The 22957-nt window shown below is 40.8% G+C and overlaps 1 protein-coding gene and 1 long non-coding RNA gene across 6 annotated transcripts in view; both read right to left on the bottom strand.

Annotated features, from left to right (window-relative positions):
• The window catches only part of ITPRID2 (ITPR interacting domain containing 2), a 39635-nt gene extending 35495 nt beyond the window's left edge, over nt 1-4140 (bottom strand). For all 5 annotated transcript variants that reach the window (XM_055397482.2, XM_055397485.2, XM_055397486.2 and 2 more), the window contains exons 1-3: nt 3782-4140; nt 3401-3446; nt 414-463 (exon numbers count right to left, since the gene is read on the bottom strand). In XM_055397482.2, coding sequence (XP_055253457.2) covers nt 414-463; nt 3401-3446; nt 3782-3989 — 304 coding nt within the window. In that variant the 5' untranslated portion in view covers nt 3990-4140. The remainder of the gene's footprint in view (nt 1-413; nt 464-3400; nt 3447-3781) is intronic.
• A 65-nt stretch (nt 4141-4205) lies between these two features.
• LOC129537749 (uncharacterized) overlaps nt 4206-22957 on the bottom strand; it is a 60800-nt gene continuing 42048 nt past the window's right edge. Inside the window, exons 2-3 of the long non-coding RNA XR_008682097.2 lie at nt 11586-11687; nt 4206-4646 (exon numbers count right to left, since the gene is read on the bottom strand). This is a non-coding gene — a long non-coding RNA (uncharacterized LOC129537749). The remainder of the gene's footprint in view (nt 4647-11585; nt 11688-22957) is intronic.

Here is a 22957-nt window from a genome sequence, read left to right as displayed (position 1 = left end):
GAACTTTAGAACTCCACCTTGCACAGGTGGTAAAATTTCAGGTGTGGCAATTTCAGTTCATCGAAGCAAAGAAATGCTACACTAAAGCTGACCTAATTCACTCAATATATATTTTCCCTATGTTTACATATCACATTTCTGTATTTAATTAGTCTTTATAATATCTAACTGAACAATAAAAAAAAAACGAGTTTCACATTGTGCAAAGGCTTAGTAATTTGTTTAAACTCACCAGTTTTTATGGTTCATGACAAGGTTTCTCCCTTTTGGCTTTTATCTTAGAACTGCATATTTTATAAACATGAACATCACTTTTATAATTTATATATACACACACACATTCACTCTCACTCCCAGGACAATAAAGCAGGACCCTCATAAAGAACAGACTTAGAAAGGTAACTTTCTCTTACCCTTGAGTGCACTACTGCTTTGTTCATCCAGTGAGGCTCCCAAAGGGGTACTGAAATCATAGAAATATATCAGCCTTAGTCTTGAAAAGCTGTCTGGAGAGCTGCCATTGCACTGCCCGACACTTTAAAGAGTTATAGCTAAGCAAGCTTCTAATCACAGTTTAACATTTCTCCCAAACACACAGGGAATGCAAGTGGATTACATAAGTAATATGCTACCAAGCAAATACCTATCATCAAGTCAGCTCACCAGGAATGATTTAATCACGTCTGATCTGCCAGCAATTAAGAGCAAGAATGGCAATTACAAATGATATGAACTGGCATTTTCTTTACAAAAACAGAAAAAAGAGAATGACAGTAGGCATTAAGAAAATGTCTGCTCTTCTCAATCCCTTCTCTAGAAACAGGAAACAGAATTAAAAGAAAACAAATCTTTATCTCAATAAAATTAAAAAGTCAGAGTCTAGTTAGAAATAAGGCTCAACAGTTTTCTTAAATCTCATCTAGCACTTTAGAGCACCACTCAGTGCCTCCCTTCCCCCAACTATTTTCTGATACAGTAGAGAAGTTTGGAATTTATTTTATGCTTTTAAACTGAAAAAAATACATATATTCTTCATTTAACTCTGAAAAGATTACTAAAAAGTTGGCTTGAGAATATATCTTAAGAATTAGCCATTACTAAAATTCTTTCACATTCTTATTGTTCAAACAAGTATTTTAAATGTAAAATATTTTTTAATCTTTCTCAAAACTAAGCTAAAGAAACAGGCTATTTTATTATAAAAATTCTACTTTGTGTTATAAGTCTTTTGTCAGTAACAATTTGTACCAGTTATAAATTCACACCAGACATGGAATCAATCATAAAAATATCAGTTTCAAAAAAATATTACTGAAATGCCAATGTTAAAAGTTTCTACAAATATACAAGCAATGGCAATTCTTTAAAAATCAGTGTTTTGAAATCTAAAAGAATAAGCAGTGACCATAAAAATCTCTAAGTTTTTGCACATATTTTAAAATGCTAAACTTTATGCCTTCAAAAATAGTCATTCCTCTTCCATGATGGTTTCTTGTATAGGACAAAACACTGCATTACTCCTTCTGCAGATATCTCTACTGGCCTGGGCACCAAAAGAAAATGGCAAATGAGCAGACTATAACTGGCATTCTCCTTCAGAAACAAGTCTCTCACTCTCATAATTGCTGTCTTACAAATCTTATCAAAAACTCTCTCTCTTCTTCAGTTCAGTTCAGTTCAGTCGCTCAGTCGTGTCCGACTCTTTGCGACCCCATGAATCACAGCATGCCAGACCTCCCTGTCCATCACCAATAGATGCTACTTTATTCAAGCAGTGTGTTTCCACTTAGCTGGTATGTGTGGGGGGGTGATTTTTAAAATAAAGACTCCCTTTAAGGAAAAACAACAAGGTATCTTTACTCAGGATATAGAAAGCAATAAGAAAACAAAGATTACTTGAGAACCTATCATGGGGGAATATGCTGTCTTTAAATCACTTGTACATAATATACAAAGTAGACTGATTCTAGGAAGGATACTAAATTGTTACAGGAAAAAAAAAATACAGTCACATATACCCTACAGTCAAATCTGTGATGATTAAAACTCACAGTAAAAGACTGTTTGTTCTAGCTTTCCAGAGTACAAATGAATGTCCCTTTTGTACAGAATAGGTGCAACAATAGGGAACAAGAAAGAAAGAACAAGAAAGAAATTGATGAAAGAAATCCATGAGGGAAGAAGCAAGAGAATTTAGAATCTGCCTACATAAATCAAGATTAGCAACAAAACTTCAAGAATTTTCAGAGATCACATGTCCTGGTGAATGTTAACATTTGTTAACATTATGTTAAGATTATACAATCTTAATTCCTATACGTCATAAAAACATGATTCTTCTCTTGCTCTTAAACATTTTTTTGTGTGTATCTTTAGAAAGAAGGTCCATATATCTCATATTTCAGCAGGATCTGTGATATCCAGACTAAAAGGAGTTCAATAATGGAGTGTTCAGCAAGGCTCCAAGCAATTCACGAAAACAGGATACCAACAGAGCAGTGACCAGTATTTTATGTCTTTAGGGAAGAAAAACAAACTGGCATATATAAGAATCAGTTCTCTCCCCTCTCCCAAAAAAGACTTCCCAAACTCTGGTACTTGGACAAAAAGGTGAAGAAAAGCCCAAATTGAGATGGCAAAAAATATATACAGAAGCAAACACCTTAACAAAAGTTAAAAAGCCTACATTCTTCACAGGAGATTTTATAAGTAGCAAATAAGTTGCAAACAATAATTAAAACATGAAACAGGCACATTTTACTGTAGTAAGATATGATCAATCTCCTCTGTACTTTATCAAACATTTCTGTACCAGCTATCAAAGCATGTAATTAAACGGATTTATGTAGCCTGAATTTCTTCAAAGCTCGATTTCCCTTCTGTGAATTCCAGGGCCATCTGACAAATCCATGTCCAAGGTGTAAACTAGAACAAAATTAGCTAGCTTTAATAGCTCTCCAAACAGAATTAAGGCACCAGCATAAAGTTAAAGGCCAGTTAACGCAGTTAAGTAAATTAAACTCATTTAAAACACATTTGAAAGGGAAATGACTCTGTGCCAGATGTACAGATGTCAAAATAAACGCAAACTAAAATACTGTGTGAAATGTGACAAGCCTTTCAAATAAAAACGGGCCAGCATAATAATATGGCATGATCATCTCTTTTAGGTTTCTGATCTCTGAAACGCTCCGGAACTGAAGTCCTAACAACAGTAAAGTCAACATGGTCACCAAATAATCGGCGGTCACAGCACTTCCATTTCTAATCGTTCAAAGGAGGAAGCTATCCGCCAGCTTACTTTCCGGTTCAGAGCTTATGAGGTTCACGGGACCCACAGGGACGGCGGCCCGGGCGGCCCGGCTGAGCGGATCTCCCCCGGCCGCGAGCGAGGACTCACCGGCAGTCCTTGAGCCATATTGCGATCTTCTCGTTGGGCACGTTTCCTGCAGGACAGAGCGAGAGGACAGCTCGTTACCGACCCCAGGGGCACTCCGGCCACGGGGTCAGCCTGGATAACCCCGGGGGGAATCTTGCTGGGGACCAAATGCAGCCTAAGCTACACGTCGCAGTGACCACCTGGGGGGAAACGATGGCACCGGGGTGGCTGTGTTGACGCTGGAGACGCCTCGCCCAGCGCGCGCGTTTAAAGGGCGAAAGTGTCCGCGCTCCCCCTGCCCGGAGCCCGGGAGGGCTTCCCGGACGCAGAGCAGGCGCCCAGGGCGCACAGACTTCGCTCCGCCAGCCCGCGCTCCCCCGCTCCCCGCCCGCGCGCACCGACCTCTCCCCGCAGCCGCCGGCAGCGCCGCGCCGGGGAGCTCGTCCTCGTCCTCGTCCTCGTCCTGCGTCGTCGCTTCTGTGGACAGGTCCTCCGTCTCCGACGCCTGCCAGGAGCCGCGGCACTTGGCCCAGGCCTTCCTCCTGCGACTCGCCACTTGCCACTCGAGTTCCTCCTCCGCCTCCGCCGACGCCGCCAGGGGCCGGTCCATGGCCACACTGGGGGCTCCGCAGCCGCAGCCGGAGCCTGGGAGAGACGCGGCGGCGGCGGCGGGGACCCCCGCCCCTCGCTGTCAGCGCCCAGCCGGGCTGGGGGCCCCGGAGGCGGGCGCGCGCGCGGGCGGAGGAGGAGGAGGGCACGGGAGGGAGGGAGGGAGGGAGGGAAGGCCGGGGAGGGAGGGGGCGGAGGGCCGGCGCCTCACATGAGGCCGGCCGGGCGCGGCGCGGCAGCGCGAGTGGCCCGGGCGAGCGCGGCTGGAGCCGAGGCCGGCCGGCCCCCTTCCCGGCCCCGCGCCCGCGCCCCCGCCCCGGGGCCTGGCCGGCGGCCGCGCGTCAGCGCCCCTCCCTCGCCGGCCTTCCCCGCCCACTTCCGGCCGGGGGCGCGCGGGGCGGGCGCGGCTGGGGCCCGAGCGCGAGACCCGCCCCCGGGCCCCCGCCCGCGCCCCGCGCCGCGGCTGTTGCGCCCGCGTGTAGGTTAATAATCTTTGCTTTCTCTCGAGTTCTCCTCTCACCCTAAAAGAGAAGGACTGTGGAAAGGCCGAGTTTCCTTGAACGCCCTGCTTCACCTCAAAACAACTGTCTGCTTGGGCTCCCTGAAAGTTACTCTCCGAGGAGTCCGAAGAACTGTGTACAAGGAGTCCTGGAGAAAGCTAGGAAAAAGAGGCGCATGATCGGTATTTGTCAAAATGTCTAAACAGGAAAAGTAGACTTCGTGGAGTGCTACTTTATGCTTAAGAACGTTATTTAACGTGGCTGTGTTATGTATGAAATTGAATTAAGAATGATTTAAGCAGGAAGTTCCACGTTGAAATTGGACATAAAGAGGTGAAGGAAAATAGAGCGAGAAACGGCTGGGGAAAGCAGAAATATTTGAATTTGGGTGCTACCAGATACAAGTGATGTCAAGGTTTGGAATTATTTTAATAATGAGTTTGAGCATTTCCTTTTGTTGCTTTTAAACTCTTACTGGCAGAAACACTATAAAATACTAATCAGCATCATATCCAAGATCCAGAATAACTTTCCAGAGTCATCACGGTATCATTCTGGGCCTTCTACTGTCAAGTATGAGGGGGAACTAGAACAGGGGTACTCGTACATCACTGCCTTGAAAGTTCACTATTAATCTTTTATTTGAATCTCAAAAACTTTCGTTTTCAAGAGTCCTATAACAAACTACAGCTAACAGTTGCATTGCCCCGCAAAATAGTCCAGAGTCTAGCTGCCTGTAGGAAAGGCAAGCAGGAGAGCCAGTGTGGATGCTACCTGGAGAGAAGGCACTGAAAGGGCTGGTTCAGAAGTCCCATAGAACAAACTTTGCTGTCTTCAGTTTCATTCGGGGTCCAGAGGGACCCCAACTTACTCAGCTCTGTCATTGCCACATGCTGTTGTTGACTGTCCTAGCCTCTCAGTTCATTCCTTTTCTTTCTGTCCAATATCTCCATGATCTTCAAGATCCAGCCAAGTCAGAAATTTTCCTGGACTACATCTTTCCACCACCTCTGGTGACATCTTTTCCGCAGTTCCCTGGTATGTAACTGAATGTCTGTCTCATTTATTTTGGGACTGAACTTGTGCAGTAAATAATATGACTGGCTTCTAAGGGTATGTCTGGCTTCCAGGGCAGCCTGTAAAGGGAGAGACCAAAGCACACTATTCCATATTCTTCTTGCATCCTTTACACTTTTAGCACGGTGCCTATCCCTTGAGGAACACTGAGTTCTCGAGGTAAATTTTCTGTGCTTCACATTCCTCAGAATGGACAATCAAAGGAATGAAATACTTGATTCTACGTTGTATCTCGATGGCCTATTATCTTTAGTTTTGTTGTTTAAATACTTTTAAACAATGAAGAATTTTTGAGGATAATGAACCACATTTTTTTATTTAAAAACCCACCCTCCAAGACGTCCCTGGCGGTCCAGTGATTAAGACTCTGCCCTTCCAAAGCAAGGGGCACTAGTTCCACCTCTGAGGAGCTAATATTCAACATGATGCATGGCATGGCCAAAAAGAAAAAAAAGAAAAAAAAAACACCAACCAAGTCAAATAATAAAGGGGGGAAAATGCCAGTAGATAAGCTTAGAATAACATTTGATAATAGCTTTAGTGCAACAATCCTTGAATTTCTAATCGCACAATCATGTTTTCTTCTACACGATCATTTTTAACCTAAAACACTGAGGATATAGAAGTAATAGAGAAGGAAATCCTTGTAACAGGAGCTATTTTGAAAAGTAATGACTTTTAATTGTATTCTCAACTTTGAGATTTTACAAAAATTCCCGTGTTTCATTTATTAAAAAATGAATAGCACTACACATGAGGAGAGTCCATCTGTTTGCTTGCTTCTTCAAGGATTTTTTTTTCTTCCCAAACAGCTACTATATTGTAGACCAATTGCCACTACACTTTGCAGAAGTTCTACATAAAGAATAATGTTTGAGTTATTAATCCCCATGGGCTTCCCAAGTGGCGCTAGTGATAAGTCCGTTCACTCATTCAGGCAACCTCATGGTGGACCTCGTGGACTGCACGGACCTCATGGACTGCAGCACGCCAGGACTCCCTGTCCATAACCAACTCCTGGAGTTTACTCAAACTCATGTCCATTGAGTCGATGAGGCCATACAGCCATCTTGTCTCTGTCGTCCCCTTCTCCTGCCTTCAATTTTTCCCAGCATTAGGGTCTTTTCAAATGAGTCACTTCTTCGCCTCAGGTGGCCAAAGTATTGGAGTTTCAGCTTCAACATCAGTCCTTCCGATGAATATTCAGAACTGATTTCCTTTAGGATTGACTGGTTGGATCTTCTTGCAGTCCAAGGGATTCTCAAGAGTCGTCTCCAACACCGCAGTTCAAAAGCATCAGTTCTTTGGCGCTTAGCTTTCTTTATAGTCCAACTCTCACATCCATACATGACTACTGGAAAAACCATAGCTTTGACTAGATGGACCTTTGTTGGCAAAGTCATGTCTCTGCTTTTTAATATACTGTCTAGGTTGGTCGTAACTTTCCTTCCAAGGAGTAAGCGTCTTTTAATTTCATGGCTGCAGTCAGCATCCACAGTGATTTTGGAGCCCAAAAAAGTAAAGTCTGACACTGTTTCCACTGTTTCTCCATCTATTTCCCATGAAGTGATGGGACCAGATGCCATGATCTTTGTTTTCTGAATGTTGAGTCTTAAGCCAACTGTTTCACTCTCCTCTTTCACTTTCATCAGGAGGCTCTTTAGCTCTTCACTTTCTGCCATAAGGGTGGTGTTATCTGCATATCTGAGGTTATTGATATTTCTCCCGGCAATCTTGATTCCAGCTATGCTTCATCCAGCCCAGCGTTTCTCATGATCTACTCTGCATCTAAGTTAAATAAGCAGGGTGACAACATACAGGCTTGACATAACTCCTTTCCCTATTTGGTGGTAAAGAAACTGCCTGCCAACATGGGAGACTTAAGAGACAACAGGTTCAATCCCTGGATCAGGAATATACCCTGAAGGAGGAAGTAGTAACCCACTACAGTATTTTGCCTGGAGAATCCCATGGACAGAGGAGCCTGACGGGCTACAGTCCATAGGGTCACACAGAGTCAGACACGACTGAAGTGACTACTAATGCCTACAAGGTGGAGGAAGAAAAATATTTATTCTAGATGCAGATAATCCCATCCAGCATGCTATAGTGGAAGCAGTAGAGTCTCTGGTGTTAGACTGAAGTTTGAAATCTGTTCCTATCTCCTTCTGTCTCTTGTATGGCCCGGGGGTAAAGAAGCTGATATCTCTCGCTATCACATTCTTGTGAAATAGTGGTCATGATAACTGCCTGCCCAAAGGTGAAGTGAGGATTGCACGAAACAAAGTAGATGTTCAGTGAAAGTGAAAGAAATTGAAGTCAGTCAGTCGTGTCCAACTCTTTGCAACCCCATGGACTGTAGCCCACCAGGCTCCTCCATCCATGGGATTCTCCAGGCAAGAATACTGGAGTGGGTTGCCATTTCCTTCTGCAGGGAATCTTCCCAACCCAGGGATCGCACCCACGTCTCCCGCATTGCAGGCCGACCCTTTAACCTCTGAGCCGCCAGGGAAGCCCACAGATGGTCAGTATCACTACTGAAATTGGTATATTGCACAGGACAAAAATCAATCTCACGTGGGGATTTATTCTTATAGTAAATTACATCTATGTGCTTTTTGCAGCTGAAATTTTTAAACATTGTAAGGTCAGGCTAGGACAGAAAACCAACTCCAGTTAATTTAGCCAATTTTAAGTAGAAAAGCATATATCAAAAGTGAAACATTATGCTCAGTATAATTCATTACTGATAAAGAAGGCTGAGTGCCAAAGAATGGATGCTTCTGAACTGTGGTGTTGGAGAAGACTCTTGAGAGTCCCTTGGAATGCAAGATCAAACCAGTCAATCCTAAAGGTAATCAACCCTGAATATTCATTGAAAGGACTGATGCTGAAGCTGAAGCTCCAATATTTTGGCCACCTGATGGGAAGAGCTGACTCATTGGAAAAGACCCTAATGCTGGGAAAGATTGTGGGCAGAAGGAGAAGGGGACGACAGAGGATGAGATGGTTGGATGGCATCATCAACTCAATGAACATGAGTCTGAGCAAACTCCCGGAGATAGTGAAGGATAATCCTGGTGTGCTGTAGTTCATGGGGTTGCATACAGTCAGATATTACTTGTGACTGAACAACAACAATAAGGCCTTAACATGTTCCTCCAAATTACAAAACAAGATTGACTAGTAGGAAAACTGGCTCCTGGCTCAGCTGGTAAAAAATCTGCCTGCAATGCAGGAGACCCGGTTTCAATCCCTGGGTCAGGAAGATCCCCTGGAGAAGGAAATGGCCACCCACTCCAGTATTCTTGCCTGGAGAATCCCATGGACGGAGGATCCTGGCAGGCCACAGTCCATGGGGTCACAAGAGTCAGACACGACTTAGGGACTAAGCCAGCAGCCACCATACTAAGGCAGTTTGGTTCTAGTTAAGGTATTGTTTCTTCAGTATTTACATAATTAAAATTTTTATTTTGTGCATCAAAATCTTAACAATTCAGAATCTGATCAGAAAGTGGTATAGTGGTGCAGTTTACCAAATTGAAATATAAAATGCTACACTTTTTATTTAATCTGCCATTCTGTTTACTTAACACCTTCCAGATCCCTTTGTCATAATAATAGAATTATCTGGAGGAAAGAATTCTGTATAAAGTAAGTTTGGAAGTTTGGTAAACTCTGTATATTCTCGTGTCCCCCAATCCCAACCCAGTCACAATGAATATTAAAGACCTGAGAAGTCCTCAAGTTTGTTTTTTTTTTAATAAAACTTTTTAACTTTGCTTAACCCAGCATCTCTAAAGTTCATTGCAACATGTAATCTTCTGGGCCCCCCTCAATATAGCTGTTAACATTTCCAGGGATACTAGTTTAATGATTTATAATAGGATAAAAGAGGATGAAAAGAAAATGTTTCTGAACCAGTGAATTCTTCAAAAACTTTCAAAGATTTGTTTACAAATCATATAATTAAACTATGCAGAAAGGTGGTTAGTTTGCTTAGATTGGTTTTTTGGTATATTTTAAAGTCATTATTAGCCATTAAAGTATTTCTGGTTATTGTATATGTTTTAAAGTAATAAAATTGAATAAGGTCTGTAATTTAAACCTATTACCTATTGTCTGGTTTTTTCCACATTAGCAAAAACTCTTACTATACTAATTCACCATCCTCATAAATAAGTATTGACATAGCAAAATAATCTTCTATTTTGATTTGCCTCATTTTCCCGAGTGTACATCAGAAGATACAGGTGTCAATACCACTGGAACTTTGCCTTGCAAATTATTTATATAATCTGAGTTAATTTATATACTTTCTAATTTGTGCATATGAAATACTTGTCATTTATCGCTCGTTTCGCCATTCCTAGGTTATAAGGTCTTCAGTTTGCCACACAGTGCTAAATTTACCCTCTCCATGGTAAAACCTTTTAGTCTTCTTGTTTTCTTTTCAGTGGCTCAATTTTCTGGTGTTTCTGAGCAACAGGTAAGAATGGGTCATCTATTCTTCATCAACAATGACATGAAGCAAGATTATATAACAGAATACGCTTTATTTGTTAAATTCATGAAGGGACTCAAGGTTTTGAAAATCCTCATAACTGGACATAGTAACACATGGGAAAGCCAAAATGTATTTAATTCATTTGTGAAGCTTTAAGATCAGTCCTTTTCCTCATTTCCTTTTCAGTCCTGCTTTAAAATATTGCTTTTAAAGGACTCTGATGTTTTGAATCGTGAAAGCTTTGGAAAAGGCATTTTTATTGATATCAAATGCTCAGTCTTTGCCACTTGAATTAAACATTTTTCTACGGTACACAACAAAACAGGAGGACGTCATTATTGCATTTTGCAGTTTTCACAGTTCTTTTATGTGATCAATTTACTGATACGTATTTTCTTCCTAATTTAAGATTAATTCCTAGCTCTTATGTTACCTATATGATTCTTCCTATTTAAAGGCATTTAAAACATTTAAAAAATTATTTCACTATGCATATATTTGGAATTATATGTTTATTGTAACCTCTCCTTCCATTTTATGAGGATCAGAAAAACAGGTTGGTAACTAGATGAGCCATGTATCTATATTATACTGATAATCTATAAAAGCTTTAAATGGTACAGACCTCACAAATGGTTCTTTAAAATATACACCCCCCCACACACACACATACAGTCCTTTTGAGAAGTAATTCTGATGTGTTCCTGAACCTGAATAAACTATAAACTGCACTGACCTCTCCTACCACATTTCCCCTCTGTAATCTCCCTTTTGCAGCCCCTTCATGCCCATCTCAGAACAAACAATCTGCATTCAGAACAGGACCGTTTACAAGTTGAATGGAGTTATTTTGGGTGAGTCATTGAAAACACAGTACAAAACCTTTCCTCACTCACCAGAAATGCATTTTTAAAATAAAGCCAAAGAGAACAAGGCTTGGCAAGTTTGAGGACAAAATGGGGAGAGAGCGGGGTTTCTGCCAGACTCAGCCAGGATTCTGCTCAACCATTTTTGGCTATTCTTTACATTCAGCTCCACCAACTTTCCTTACCATCACTAACCAAAACATACAAGATTGATCAGGTAAGCCATCAAAACTAGGACATTCAGTTTCAACCAGCTCTGCACTGGTAGGTAGGGTCAGCAAATCCCTGAGAATTTAGTGACAGTTTTAAATCCCCACTTTTGTCCCCCTGAATTCAGAGGTTACATACTCAATTATTTCTTTTCTCTGATTATAGGCAATTTTTAGAAAGTTGTGTATAAATTCAGTATGCAATCTTTTAAAGTAAGAGAAGTTTTATGAGAGTTAACCCAACAATAAGATATTAAAGGAAATAGAGCTATAGAGACAGAAAATAATAAGCTAGTTCCTAAGAACTTTTAAAATTGAATTAATATAAGTCTGTACAATGGCTTGATAAATTTGGGGGTTTTAACATGCAGGTATTCAAGATTCATGCAACAATGTAAGGTCTTATTTATTTATATATCTATAAAACATGTCACTCACCTTTTATCCTGCAGAGTGCTCTCTAGCAGAAATACAAGTGATTACTCTTCTACAACCTGTTAGAAATCAGCTGAAGCTCACATCTCATAAATGAAGAAAAACCTAGAATCAACAAGGAGACATTCTTAACATAAAATGGTAATTTAGAACTCTTTTACTGTAAAATTTGATAGTCCCTGAAAATCGTGTTTGACAAAGGTTGAGCCAGCACATGACCGTGTGCTAATTAATACATTCTGTAGAGGATCCTACTCTTAAAAGGGGTCCCTGTTTACAAAGAGTCTATTCCCAAGTGGTGGGGACAAGCCAGGCTCTAGTGGATATAATTATGCAAGTATTCTTGAACTCCCTGCAAATTATCAGTTTCCACAGTCAAGGTGACAATTATTGGTTAGGCAGAATGAAAACTCTGTGTTTGAAAGTTAATCTGGCTATGGAAGCATGAGGGTCATAATAAACAAACACACATTTCCTGCTGTAGTTAAAATACAGTAAAGAACTCTGGTTTCCCACATTTTTTCCTTTTGTGATTAAACAATTGCTTTAAAGTTATAAGTACTTACATGACCTTCAAAGCTTATCTCTCCTATCTAAGAATGAGTGTATTGTATTTAGTTGTATTGAAATATGATCTACATATGATCAAAGGTTAAAGGACCAAATATCTATTGGTGGGAACCTCAAACTAAGAACTTCTTCACAATCTTATTTCAAAACAGAAAAGTAAAGCAAACCTCCACTAAAATTTCTTTCAGGCAAGAAAGTTCATTACTGCTGTTTCAGTGGCATATTTGGCCTGGATTTCATTAGTATTAATCAAACAGCTTAAAGTTGTGTTTGTTAATAGACTGTTATTAAATGAAAGAACTACAGGGTAAAGGTCAACACACAGGTTGTTTTGCTTAATTTTTTAAAAATTCCCCTGAGCCTATGTCTTTCCAGTCTTTTTAAAAACAACTCAGCCCAAGTTGGCACCTTAAAACCTTTAAATACTGTAACTACACTAATGGATATTCAACTTGAAGAAATGCTGTTAGAAGAGCACTTATTTCAGTGGACCCAAGGAAATAAGTGTTAAAAATGGGTACTTTTGATTGAGGACTTGCTTTGTTTCAGACACTGTATTAATACCTGGATTTACAGTGTTTGGTCTAATATAACTCTATACGAGTTTGTGCCTGGAGAAGGAAATGACAACCCACTCCAGTGTTCTGGCCTGGAGAATTCCTTGCAGAGAGGAGCCTGGCAGGCTACAGTCCATGGGGTCACAAAGAGTTGGACACGACTAAGTGACTAATGCACACACGCAAGTTGTTAATACTTTGAATTTACAGATAGGGAAACTGAGCTTCAGAGAGGTTAGTGCTTGCCCCAGGCCACAGACTAGTAAGGGGCAGAGTGGAACCAGGACTTTCCCCCTGCAGAGCCAGTGCTCCTACACAAGATGTGTGGATATCTTAGATTCTCCAAGTCTAGTTAGAGGAACCTTGGCAACCGCTTATTCTCATCAAACCGAGGGGACTCTGCACTTAGAGTTGATGGGCAGAGGAAATCAGTAGCCTGTTGCTGCTGCTGCTGCTAAGTCACTTCAGTCGTGTCTGACTCTGTGCAACCCCACAGATGGAAGCCCATCAGGCTCCCCCGTCCCTGGGATTCTCCAGGCAAGAACACTGGAGTGCGTTGCCATTTCCTTCTCCTTAATTTTACAAAGGAGGAAACTGAGCTGAGAAACTTGCCTGGACAGGGAGGCCTGGTGTGCTGTGATTCATGGGGTCGCAAAGAGTCGGACACGACTGAGCGACTGAACTGAACTGAACTGAAGGTCAGCCATCTTAGTGACAGAATTAATTACGGATAAAAATCCATATCTTAGCAGTCTTACAAACATAAAGGCAGAGATTTTTTTTAAAAAATTGTTTTTATCTCATCAAATCTTCTGAAAACTCAGAGAATGTAAAAACAAAGATTTGAGTATCCAGGCTTCTTACCAGCATGTAACATTACAGAAGTAAAGCTGATACTTCAGACCCCAAATCTATAGCTCCACCTAGCCATATTTCTGGAGAGGACTTCAGGCTGGAGACAATGAGAATCTCTGCAAACAGGTATGTTCTTCAGCTTATGTTTGAGTCCTTTCTTCTAGGATAACATCCTGTTCTCTGTTAGATACAAGACTAACCCAAGACTAGCCCAAGACTGTAATACCCCTGGCCCAGCTGCTTTCTTGCTCTCAGAGGCCTTTCTTAAAGGGAACAATGTTCATGATCAAAACAAGGGGATTTTTTCTTCTCAACCTAAAATCTGGACTCCCAAGCAAGCTTTGACTGCCCAGTATAGGACATGACATTTTAAGGCTTCGCCTAGTGACAGTCGCTCAGTCGTGTCCAACTCTTTGCGACCCCATAGAATATACAGTCCATGGAATTCTTCAGGCCAGAATATTGGAGTGGGTAGCCATTCCCTTCTCCAGAGGATCTTCCCAACCCAGGGATTGAACCCAGATCTCCTGCATTGCAGGTGGATTGGTTACCAGCTGAGCCATAAGGGAAGTCTTCACCCAAGAACTATTTTAAACTCTTTTTTGAAGAGAAACAACTTTCAGAAAGATTTTCTAAAGAAACTTCAGTCACTACTGTGACTATCTAACATGATACGTGGGCAATTTTAATATATTTGCTGCTGCTGCTGCTAAGTCGCTTCAGTCGTGTCCATGATTTAAATACATGCATGTGTGCTAAGTCACTTCAGCCATGTCCGATTCTTTGGGATCCTATGAACTAGCCCGCCAGGCTCCTCTGTCCATGGGGTTTTCCAGGAAAGAAGTGGAGTGGGTTGCCATGCCCTCCTCCAGGGGATCTTCCCAACCCAAGGATCAAACCCGCTTCTCGAATTGGGAGGCAGGTTCTTTACCACTAGTGCCACTTAAGCAGACCAGCAAAGAGCTGGGTGCCTTGTTGGTATCAAATTATTTTCAATAAGACGGTTTTTACAAAATCACTCTATGATTTGTGGAATGGCATCTGCCTAAATTGATTCTCAGTTTAAACAGTGACATGGAATGAAATGTGCCATCTCTAATAAGAATCTTGTTCAGTATATCACCCTGTATTCTTTATAGGAGAAACTCAGGAGAAATATCCTTTTACAATATTTGTTCCAAGAAGAGTTAAAATTACCAGGACAGTTTTGTTTAATCTCACAGGCACTGGGAGTTGGATAACTGACAAAGTGTCTGTTTTCACATTGGCAGCTAGAAAATTGAAAGCCAAACGTGTGGCTCACTCATGGTAGATGAGTAGGTCGTCATGGTATGCATCTTAAACTTTATTCATGGCTCTATTCTGTCCCCACCCTTTTTTTTTCTCCTTTGGTTTTATTTCTTTTCCTTATAATAAATTGTATAATTTTTGTTGTTTCTTTTCTGCAACATGACAAGGACTAGCTAAGTAAAATATGTGAGAATATTATGCAAAATTATTTGTTTCCTACACAAATATTTACATTCTTAGAGGGACATTAGGAGGGATGTAAACAAAGATATTCTGTTAAATGACAATATTATGGCTAATATTTTTCCAGCCTTTTAGAAATTGTGTTTACAATTTAAGGATAAAAACTTATTTGAACTTTAAAAGCTCTAAGTATTCCAGAGATACAAATGTGGGAAGTATGTGCCTGACCCCATGCAGTGTACTTCAGTTTGATTATGTTAAGGCAAGTGGGGAACTGTCATCAACTGAGGTTGAAACGGTAGATGAGAGCCAAATTTTAAGGGTCCTGATGTGCTATTCCAAGGGAGTGTGTGAATGCCAGTGTGAAGCTGGAAGCAGCTTTCAGTTTTTAACTGAAGTGTTTTACTGAAAGCTATATAACTATAACTATATAGTTGGAAGAATAGGGCATGAGAAAGCCTCAGGCAAGAGAACCTGTTAGGAGGCTAATTAATGGCAGCGGTAGGAGGATGGAGGTTTATATGGGGCTGCAATCAGATTTGACATATTAGAAACAGAATATAGGTGGGGAGGAAGAAATAGAATGACCTCCAAGTTTGCTTTCTGCTTTAGGTAAATGGATAAGTATTGGTATCATGACAGAGAATTTAGAATGATTAGTCTTGTGGAATTAATTTGTTTGAGAATAAAGAGAATAGAGAAGAAAGGAAATGAGTTCATTATTGGACATATTGGATGCAAGGTTAGAAATATAGTACAAAGTTGGAACTATGGATGAAAAGTTTGGCTTAAATATTGTAAAGGTGTACATGTGTGTCTGTGTATACGTGTGTCTGTGTGTGTTTGGAATCATTATATCAGACAGCCTTTTTTTTTTTCCGTATTATTCTGATCAGCCTTCTTCCTATTTCCCGGGTAAGCAACTCCAAGCTTACTGAGGCAGTAATCTTCAGTGACTTCTGAAATATCAAATCTAGTGGATCCTTTCAGCCCTCATTTTCTAGATTTCTTTATAGCTTTTGTCGGGATTGACTATTCCTCACATTTTTTCCTGATCTTATATTTGCATATTTTATTACTTCCCAGTCTCCTTTACTAACTTTCATCCTTTTACTAGTATAAACTATTAAGTTCTTATACACTCTCTGACTGAGATGGAGAAGACTAAAGATGGAGGAATCCTGGGAGAAATAAAAGCTTGTTCAGTGTGTTAAGTTTGAAAACCCATTAGACATCCAAGTGGATATACTGAGTGGGCATTTGAGTATTATGAAGGTTTATCTGGTGGCTCAGATGGTAGAGAATCCACCTGAAGTTCAGGAGACTCGGGTTCAATCCCTGGGTCAGGAAGATCCCATGGAGAAGGGAATGGCAAGCCACTCCAGTATTCTTACCTGGAGAATTCCATGGACCAAGAAGCCTGGCGGGCTACAGTCCATGGGGTCACAGAGTTGGATATGACTGAGCAACTAACTCTAACACTTGGGTAAATGAGTATAGAGTTCAAGGGGAAAATCTGGACTAGAACCTCAGTTTTGGAGTCATCAGCATATAAATGGTATCTGAGGCTACAAATTTAGTTGGGGCCACCATAGGGGAATTGGTGGAGAATGTTAAGGTGAGGTATTTAAGGATACTGTCTTGGGGTGCTTCACATTTTCAAGGCAGATAATTGAGAAGCATCCATCAAAGGAGGCTAAGAAAGATCAACTAGCAAGGTAGGAAGAGAACTGAAAGTGGTATTCAGAAGGCAACTGGGAGAAAAAAGGTTTTAAAGAAGAGGAAATAGTAAACTCTATCAACTTCCTAAGAAGTTGATTAAGATGAAAACTGAGGTTTGACCTCTGGATTTGGAAATTGAGATGTTATTGCTGACCTTGACAAATAATTGTGGTGGAATGGTGAAGAATGAAGTCTTGATTGTAGTGGGAGTCTCTAGGACTAATTACTTTTCAAAGAGGGAAACAGGAAATAGCAGGGGTAGTGAATGATAACAATTAATTGGTTATGCTAGAACAAAAGAGCAGGAAAGCCATGACATATAAATATACAAGCATTAAAAATCATGAATATCTATGTCTGCTAAGGCTGGGCAAAAGCCAGTTCTAAAGTTTTGATCCCTTGGAGTTTATTCCCACTTGATTTTAATATTAGACCTTATAATTATTGTACTATCATTTCTCAGTAGCGCAGTCATGAGAAAAGTAAAGGTAGAAACAGGAAATGTAGACATCTGATGAAGAGAAGGATGAAGATAGGAAAATAGCTAAAAGGAAATGTTGAAGGATTTTTGGTTATTATTTTATAGGAATGCATGGGAATTAAAACATGTTTACTGGTTAGAAACAGGAACAAGTAGACAGAAAGGTTAACTATACACAGAAAAAGTTAGGTATTTGAAGGGATAAGATCTTGAGAAGAGGAAGACAATTAATTTTAGAAGGTGATTTCTTTCTTTTAGATGGGAAGGAGACATAAATGCACCAGTGTAGTTAAATTTCCAGAGTAAGATAATTTAAAGGAATTCACACCTATTGTCCTATGTGTATTCTGAGAACGAGGCCAGATCATCTGCTGAAGTGATGGAGTGTGAGCCATAAGAGAATAAAGGTTTGGAATAGTTGCTATTAACAATGGAATGAGACTACAAGAGAAGTAGAAACTTCTATAAGCACCTTATAAATATTGCCTCGTTTATTCATCGTAGTATCTGTATGAGATGTGTTCAGTTATTATTTCCTTCTTACAGATGAAAAAAAAGGAGTCACACAGAGGTTGTGCTGTTTTGCTACCGGTACCCAGCTGGTAAGTGGAGGAGCCAAGAACTCAGCTTTGGTGGTCAGGCTCCAGAGTCCATGCTTTTAACCTGTTTACAATGCTGATGACAGTGATGTAACTTCCTTTAGCAGGCTTAGGTACACTGGAGTGGAATTTCAAGAGACAAAATTTTGGATTCCCCAGGAGAGGATTTCAGCGCTGAAGTGTGATGACAATAGACAGATTAGTTGATGAGATAAACCACAGAAAGAAGGTTGGATGGAAGAGGTAGGCAGGAAATGAAGAAGCAGGGTCACAGAGGGACTTAAAGATGTGAGTGTTTGCTGGTTTCTTAAGGTTTCGGATTATTTATGAAGCCTAACAGTTAGTTGTTCATTGGAAGGACTGATGCTAAAGCTGAAACTGCAATACTTTGGCCACCTCATGAGAAGAGTTGACTCACTGGAAAAGAGTCTGATGCTGGGAGGGATTGGGGGCAGGAGGAGAAGGGGACGACAGAGAATGAGATGGCTGGATGGCATCACCGACTCGATGGACATGAGTTTGAGTGAACTCCGGGAGTTGGTGATGGACCCCGAGGCCTGGCGTGCTGTGATTCATGGGGTCGTGGAGAGTTGGACACGACTGAGCGACTGAACTGAACTGAACTGAACAGTTAGTTTGCTAGAAGTAAAGAAGAGGGATAGTTGAAAGGAGCAGGAACTCAGATTAAGATAGGATGATTGTGAAATGTAATTAAGAGAGGTGAGGAGTTTCCGGGAAAGATGGGATAGCACTGGCAGTAGATCACTGAAGTCCAAAGAGGTTAAAGGCCTGGGCAATAGAGGCGGTCAAGAAATGATGAGTCCAGGGTGCTGGGTGGGGCATCTCTATAAATACTGAAGTCACATATGAATCACTCCAGATGAGACAGGAAACAGGGTGGAGAAAATGGCTGTGGAAACCGGCAGATGACAATGTGAGTTTGATGAGAGAGTGAGAGATGGTCTGAGATGAGAGAGCAGGCTGACAACATGAACAAACTCCAGACAGTGGAGTCACACAGGCCAACCAAACTTTCTTGTAGCCACCTGCCTCTGTGAGTGTGATGGGGAAGCCAAAACGGCCATTACCCCAAGATGTGTAAACTGGCAGCATTCCTGAAGAGCTTTTTAAAGGGATTGAACTTTTGGGATGATTAAAGCCTTAAATTACCTCAAAGGCTCAACACATTAGCAAAGTAAATATTAGCACAGTTAATCTAGCCCATATAAAACCATTATCATGTGAGTACAATAGGGCCCTAAGGTTATGGATATGTTTTAAAAGGTGGGAGAGTGGAAGGAGGAAGAGAACACAGGAAATTGAGGTTTTGGCCATGGGTAATGTGAACTAATATAAAGGAAGAAGAAGGAGCCAGCAACCATGTACATGGAAAACCTCTAACATGTGCCCTAGGAATGATGTAGAAAAGGGGAAGTGTGCAAATGAGCCATTTCCTTCTCTTACTTCAGAATACTCATTAAAATTTTTTTTACTCATTTTACGTACAGTGATATGGGCTTTCCCTGTTCTAATGAAGTTAAAAGCCTCAGAAAACAAAAAATAAATTTTTATAGAAAAAGATCCCACCCCAAATCAGAAGGCAAGCTAAATTACATAGTTATAGAACTAGCTACCTAATATTAGAGGAAACTGTGTTTCAGTCAACAAAAATTCAGATTTGCCTTGGTGACCTGCCAAAACATCACTGCTCCACTTTCTTCCTTACCAACAGATTGCTTTTTATTCCACTGGATATTGGCATCTACATATAATACTAAACGGTATACTAGCCATCTTATACCATGAGTAAAGAGCCTGAAAAGAAAAACCAAGATTCTAACAAGTTTCCCAGATTTAGGAAATAATAATGCAAGGTCTCCATTAAATTTGAAATTTCAGTTAACAATATCTCATGGGCTATACATGATTTAACTAAAATTCAGATTTAACTAAGTAGGTATGTAATCTGACAACTTGTTGATTCTCAGGATGAAAACATGGAAAGTTGGATAGATCCTAAGTCACGCATGAAGTAACTGAGTGGCTGAATAGCCAACTCTGCATGCATGCTAAGCCGCTTCAGTTGTGTCCAACTCTTTGCAACCCTATGGACTATAGCCCACCAAGCTTCTCCTCTTGTCCATGGGATTCTCCAGGCAAGAATATTGGAGTGGGTTGCCACTTCCTCCTCCAGGGGATTTTCCCGACCAAGAATCGAACCCGTGTCTCCTGCAATGGCAGGTGAGTTTGTTACCACTAGCACCACCTGGGAAGAATATTTTCATATTGGGCGTATCTTCCTTACTGTTAAGCCAATTCTTGTTTCAGTTTCTGTTACTCACGGCCCAAAGCATCCTAACTAATGCAGTTTTATCAGCCCTCTCATTTAGCAAGTCAGTAATACATATCATTCATCCTTAAGTATCAACTTACAAATTCTAATTCAGTTCAGTTCAGTTCATTTCAGTCGCTCAGTCGTGTCTGACTCTTTGCGACCCCGTGAATCACAGCACGCCAGGCATCCCTGTCCATCACCAACTCCCGGAGTTCACTCAAACTCATGTCCATCAAGTTGGCGATGCCATCCAGCCATCTCATTCTCTGTCGTCCCCTTCTTCTCCTGCCCCCAATCCCTCCCAGCATCAGAGTCTTTTCCAGTGAGTCAACTCGTCGCATGAGGCGGCCAAAGTATTGGAGTTTCAGCTTCAGCATCAGTCCTTCCAATGAACACTCAGGATTGATCTCCCTTAGAATGGACTGGTTGGATCTCCTTGGAGTACAAGGGACTCTCAAGAGTCTTCTCCAACGCCACAGTTCAAAAGCACCAGTTCTTCGGGGATCAGCTTTCTTCACAGTCAAACTCTCACATCTATACATGACCACGGGAAAAACCATAGCCTTGACTAGACGGACCTTGGTTGGCAAAGTAATGTCTCTGCTTTTTAATATACTATCTAGGTTGGTCATAACTTTCCTTCCAAGGAGTAAGCGTCTTTTTATTTCATGGCTGCAATCAGCATCCGCAGTGATTTTGGAGCTCAAAAAAATAAAGTCTGACACTGTTTCCACTGTTTCCCCATCTATTTCCCATGAAGTGATGGGACCAGATGCCATGATCTTTGTTTTCTGAATGTTGAGCTTCAAGCCAACCTTTTCACTCTCCTCTTTCACTTTCATCAAGAGGCTTTTGAGTTCCTCTTCACTTTCTGCCATAAGGGTGCTGTCATCTGCATATCTGAGGTTATTGATAGTTCTCCCAGCAATCTTGATTCCACTTTGTGCTTCTTCCAGCCCAGCGTTCCTCATGATGTACTCTGCATAGAAGTTAAATAAGCAGCGTGACAATATACAGCCTTGACGTACTCCTTTTCGTATTTGGAACCAGTCTGTTGTTCCATGTCCAGTTCTAACTGTTGCTTCCTGACCTGCATACAGGCCTCTCAAGAGGCAGGTCAGGTGGTCTGGTATTCCCATCTCTTTCAGAATGTTCCACAGTTTATTGTGATCGACACAGTCAAAGGCTTTGGCATAGTCAATGAAGCAGAAATAGATGTTTTTCTGGAACTCTCTTGCTTTCTCCATGATCCAGCAGATGTTGGCCATTTGATCTCTGGTGCCTCTGCCTTTTCTAAAACCTGCTTGAACATCTGGAAGTTCATGGTTCACATATTGCTGAAGCCTGGCTTGGAGAATTTTGAGCATGACTTTACTAGCGTGTGAGATAGTAGTGTCAAAAGGGTTCTTTGTGAAAGTTCTTCATTATGAAACCCAGCTATATTTTCTGAATGTATAGTTTTACATCTTTGTGTAGTTCTCCATAAGAATTATTTTTGTGTAATGCATAACATGTAATGTTTCCCTCTGCACAGTTTAGCTGGATTGGATGTTCTCTAAGATCTATTGTAGTTCAGAAAATGTTAATTATTATGGGACAAATGAAAGTGTGATATAAACATGGGCAGATATTTTCTTACTTGGTAAAGCACCTAACAATAAAGTCATATAACAGAGATTATTCAGTGTTAAAAGGAATTATATAACAAAGGGCTTCTTTTGACAGTAGTCACTTATGTTAAGAGTTACAGGGCTATATTTATAATATTTCATGAAAAGCAGTAATTCAACAACTTTGACATGGAGTTTCTTGAGTTAGAAAAGAGATTAGAATGAAGTCCTTTATGTAATTACATAATTTTGATTCTTAATATCCCAGAGTACAATATAACTTCTGGCAAAATAAAACAAGATAAATAATGAAAGACTTCTAAATTATTATAATCACAGGCTAGGTGGCCCTGAAAGCACCAACAATTCTGAATTTTCTATCCATTTCCAAAGATTTACCAAAGGGCCAAATCAGTTTGTAAATGCTCTTAAAGTTCTATTTTCTACCATGAGTACAACGACGGTGTTTTATAAACAGTGAAAGTTTTGCTTTAACTGACCTCCTGCAGTCAGTGTGGAGAGGGCTTAAGCTGACAGGTGCTTTTTATGTGGCGATATATATCTGTGTGCATGTATGCACAGGGCTGTGTGTGTGTGTGTCTGTGATTGTATATGTGCACTTATTCTTGTGAGCCGTCCAGAGGTTATTACATCAAGAAGCCTCTGCTCTAGCCCCCATGTTCATCCTCAAGGCAGATCCAGCTGCACAGTGCCAGAGCAGGTGAAGTCGGTTTTCCTAAGATCTACGGTTCTGGGTAATGTCGGGGGGCTACCAAGGAGACTGTAATCAACACCTTTATCTGGCACATCACTACTCTTCAAAAGTATGCTCGTATCTGAGCATATGAGTCATCTCATCTCTCTCCCCTCCCTTTCTTCACACACTTCTATTTAAATGCAATTCTGCTCTCTTTCCAAGTTGCCTTCTAAGAAAAACTAGAACAATGCAGTTACAGACACCATTTATTTTAGAAAACTGTCCAATTACCACTGCTGTCACTCATACACACATTTTGATGGACTTCCCATGCACACCCCTCAACAAGTATATCAAAGTATCCAGCAAAACCGAGTAATTCCTAAGAAGGAAATTATTTTTCTTAAATAATTTCATCCATATTGGATTTTAGAAAGAAGAACCATGGTACATGCATGCATAACCATACACCTCTG

Source organism: Moschus berezovskii, chromosome 2 (assembly GCF_049115385.1).
Source record: "Moschus berezovskii isolate FMDL1 chromosome 2, NW_MosBer_1.0, whole genome shotgun sequence".
NCBI classification, from domain to species: domain Eukaryota; kingdom Metazoa; phylum Chordata; class Mammalia; order Artiodactyla; family Moschidae; genus Moschus; species Moschus berezovskii.
Note: the sequence above shows the minus strand (reverse complement) of the source record. Positions and strands in the feature narration are given on the sequence as shown.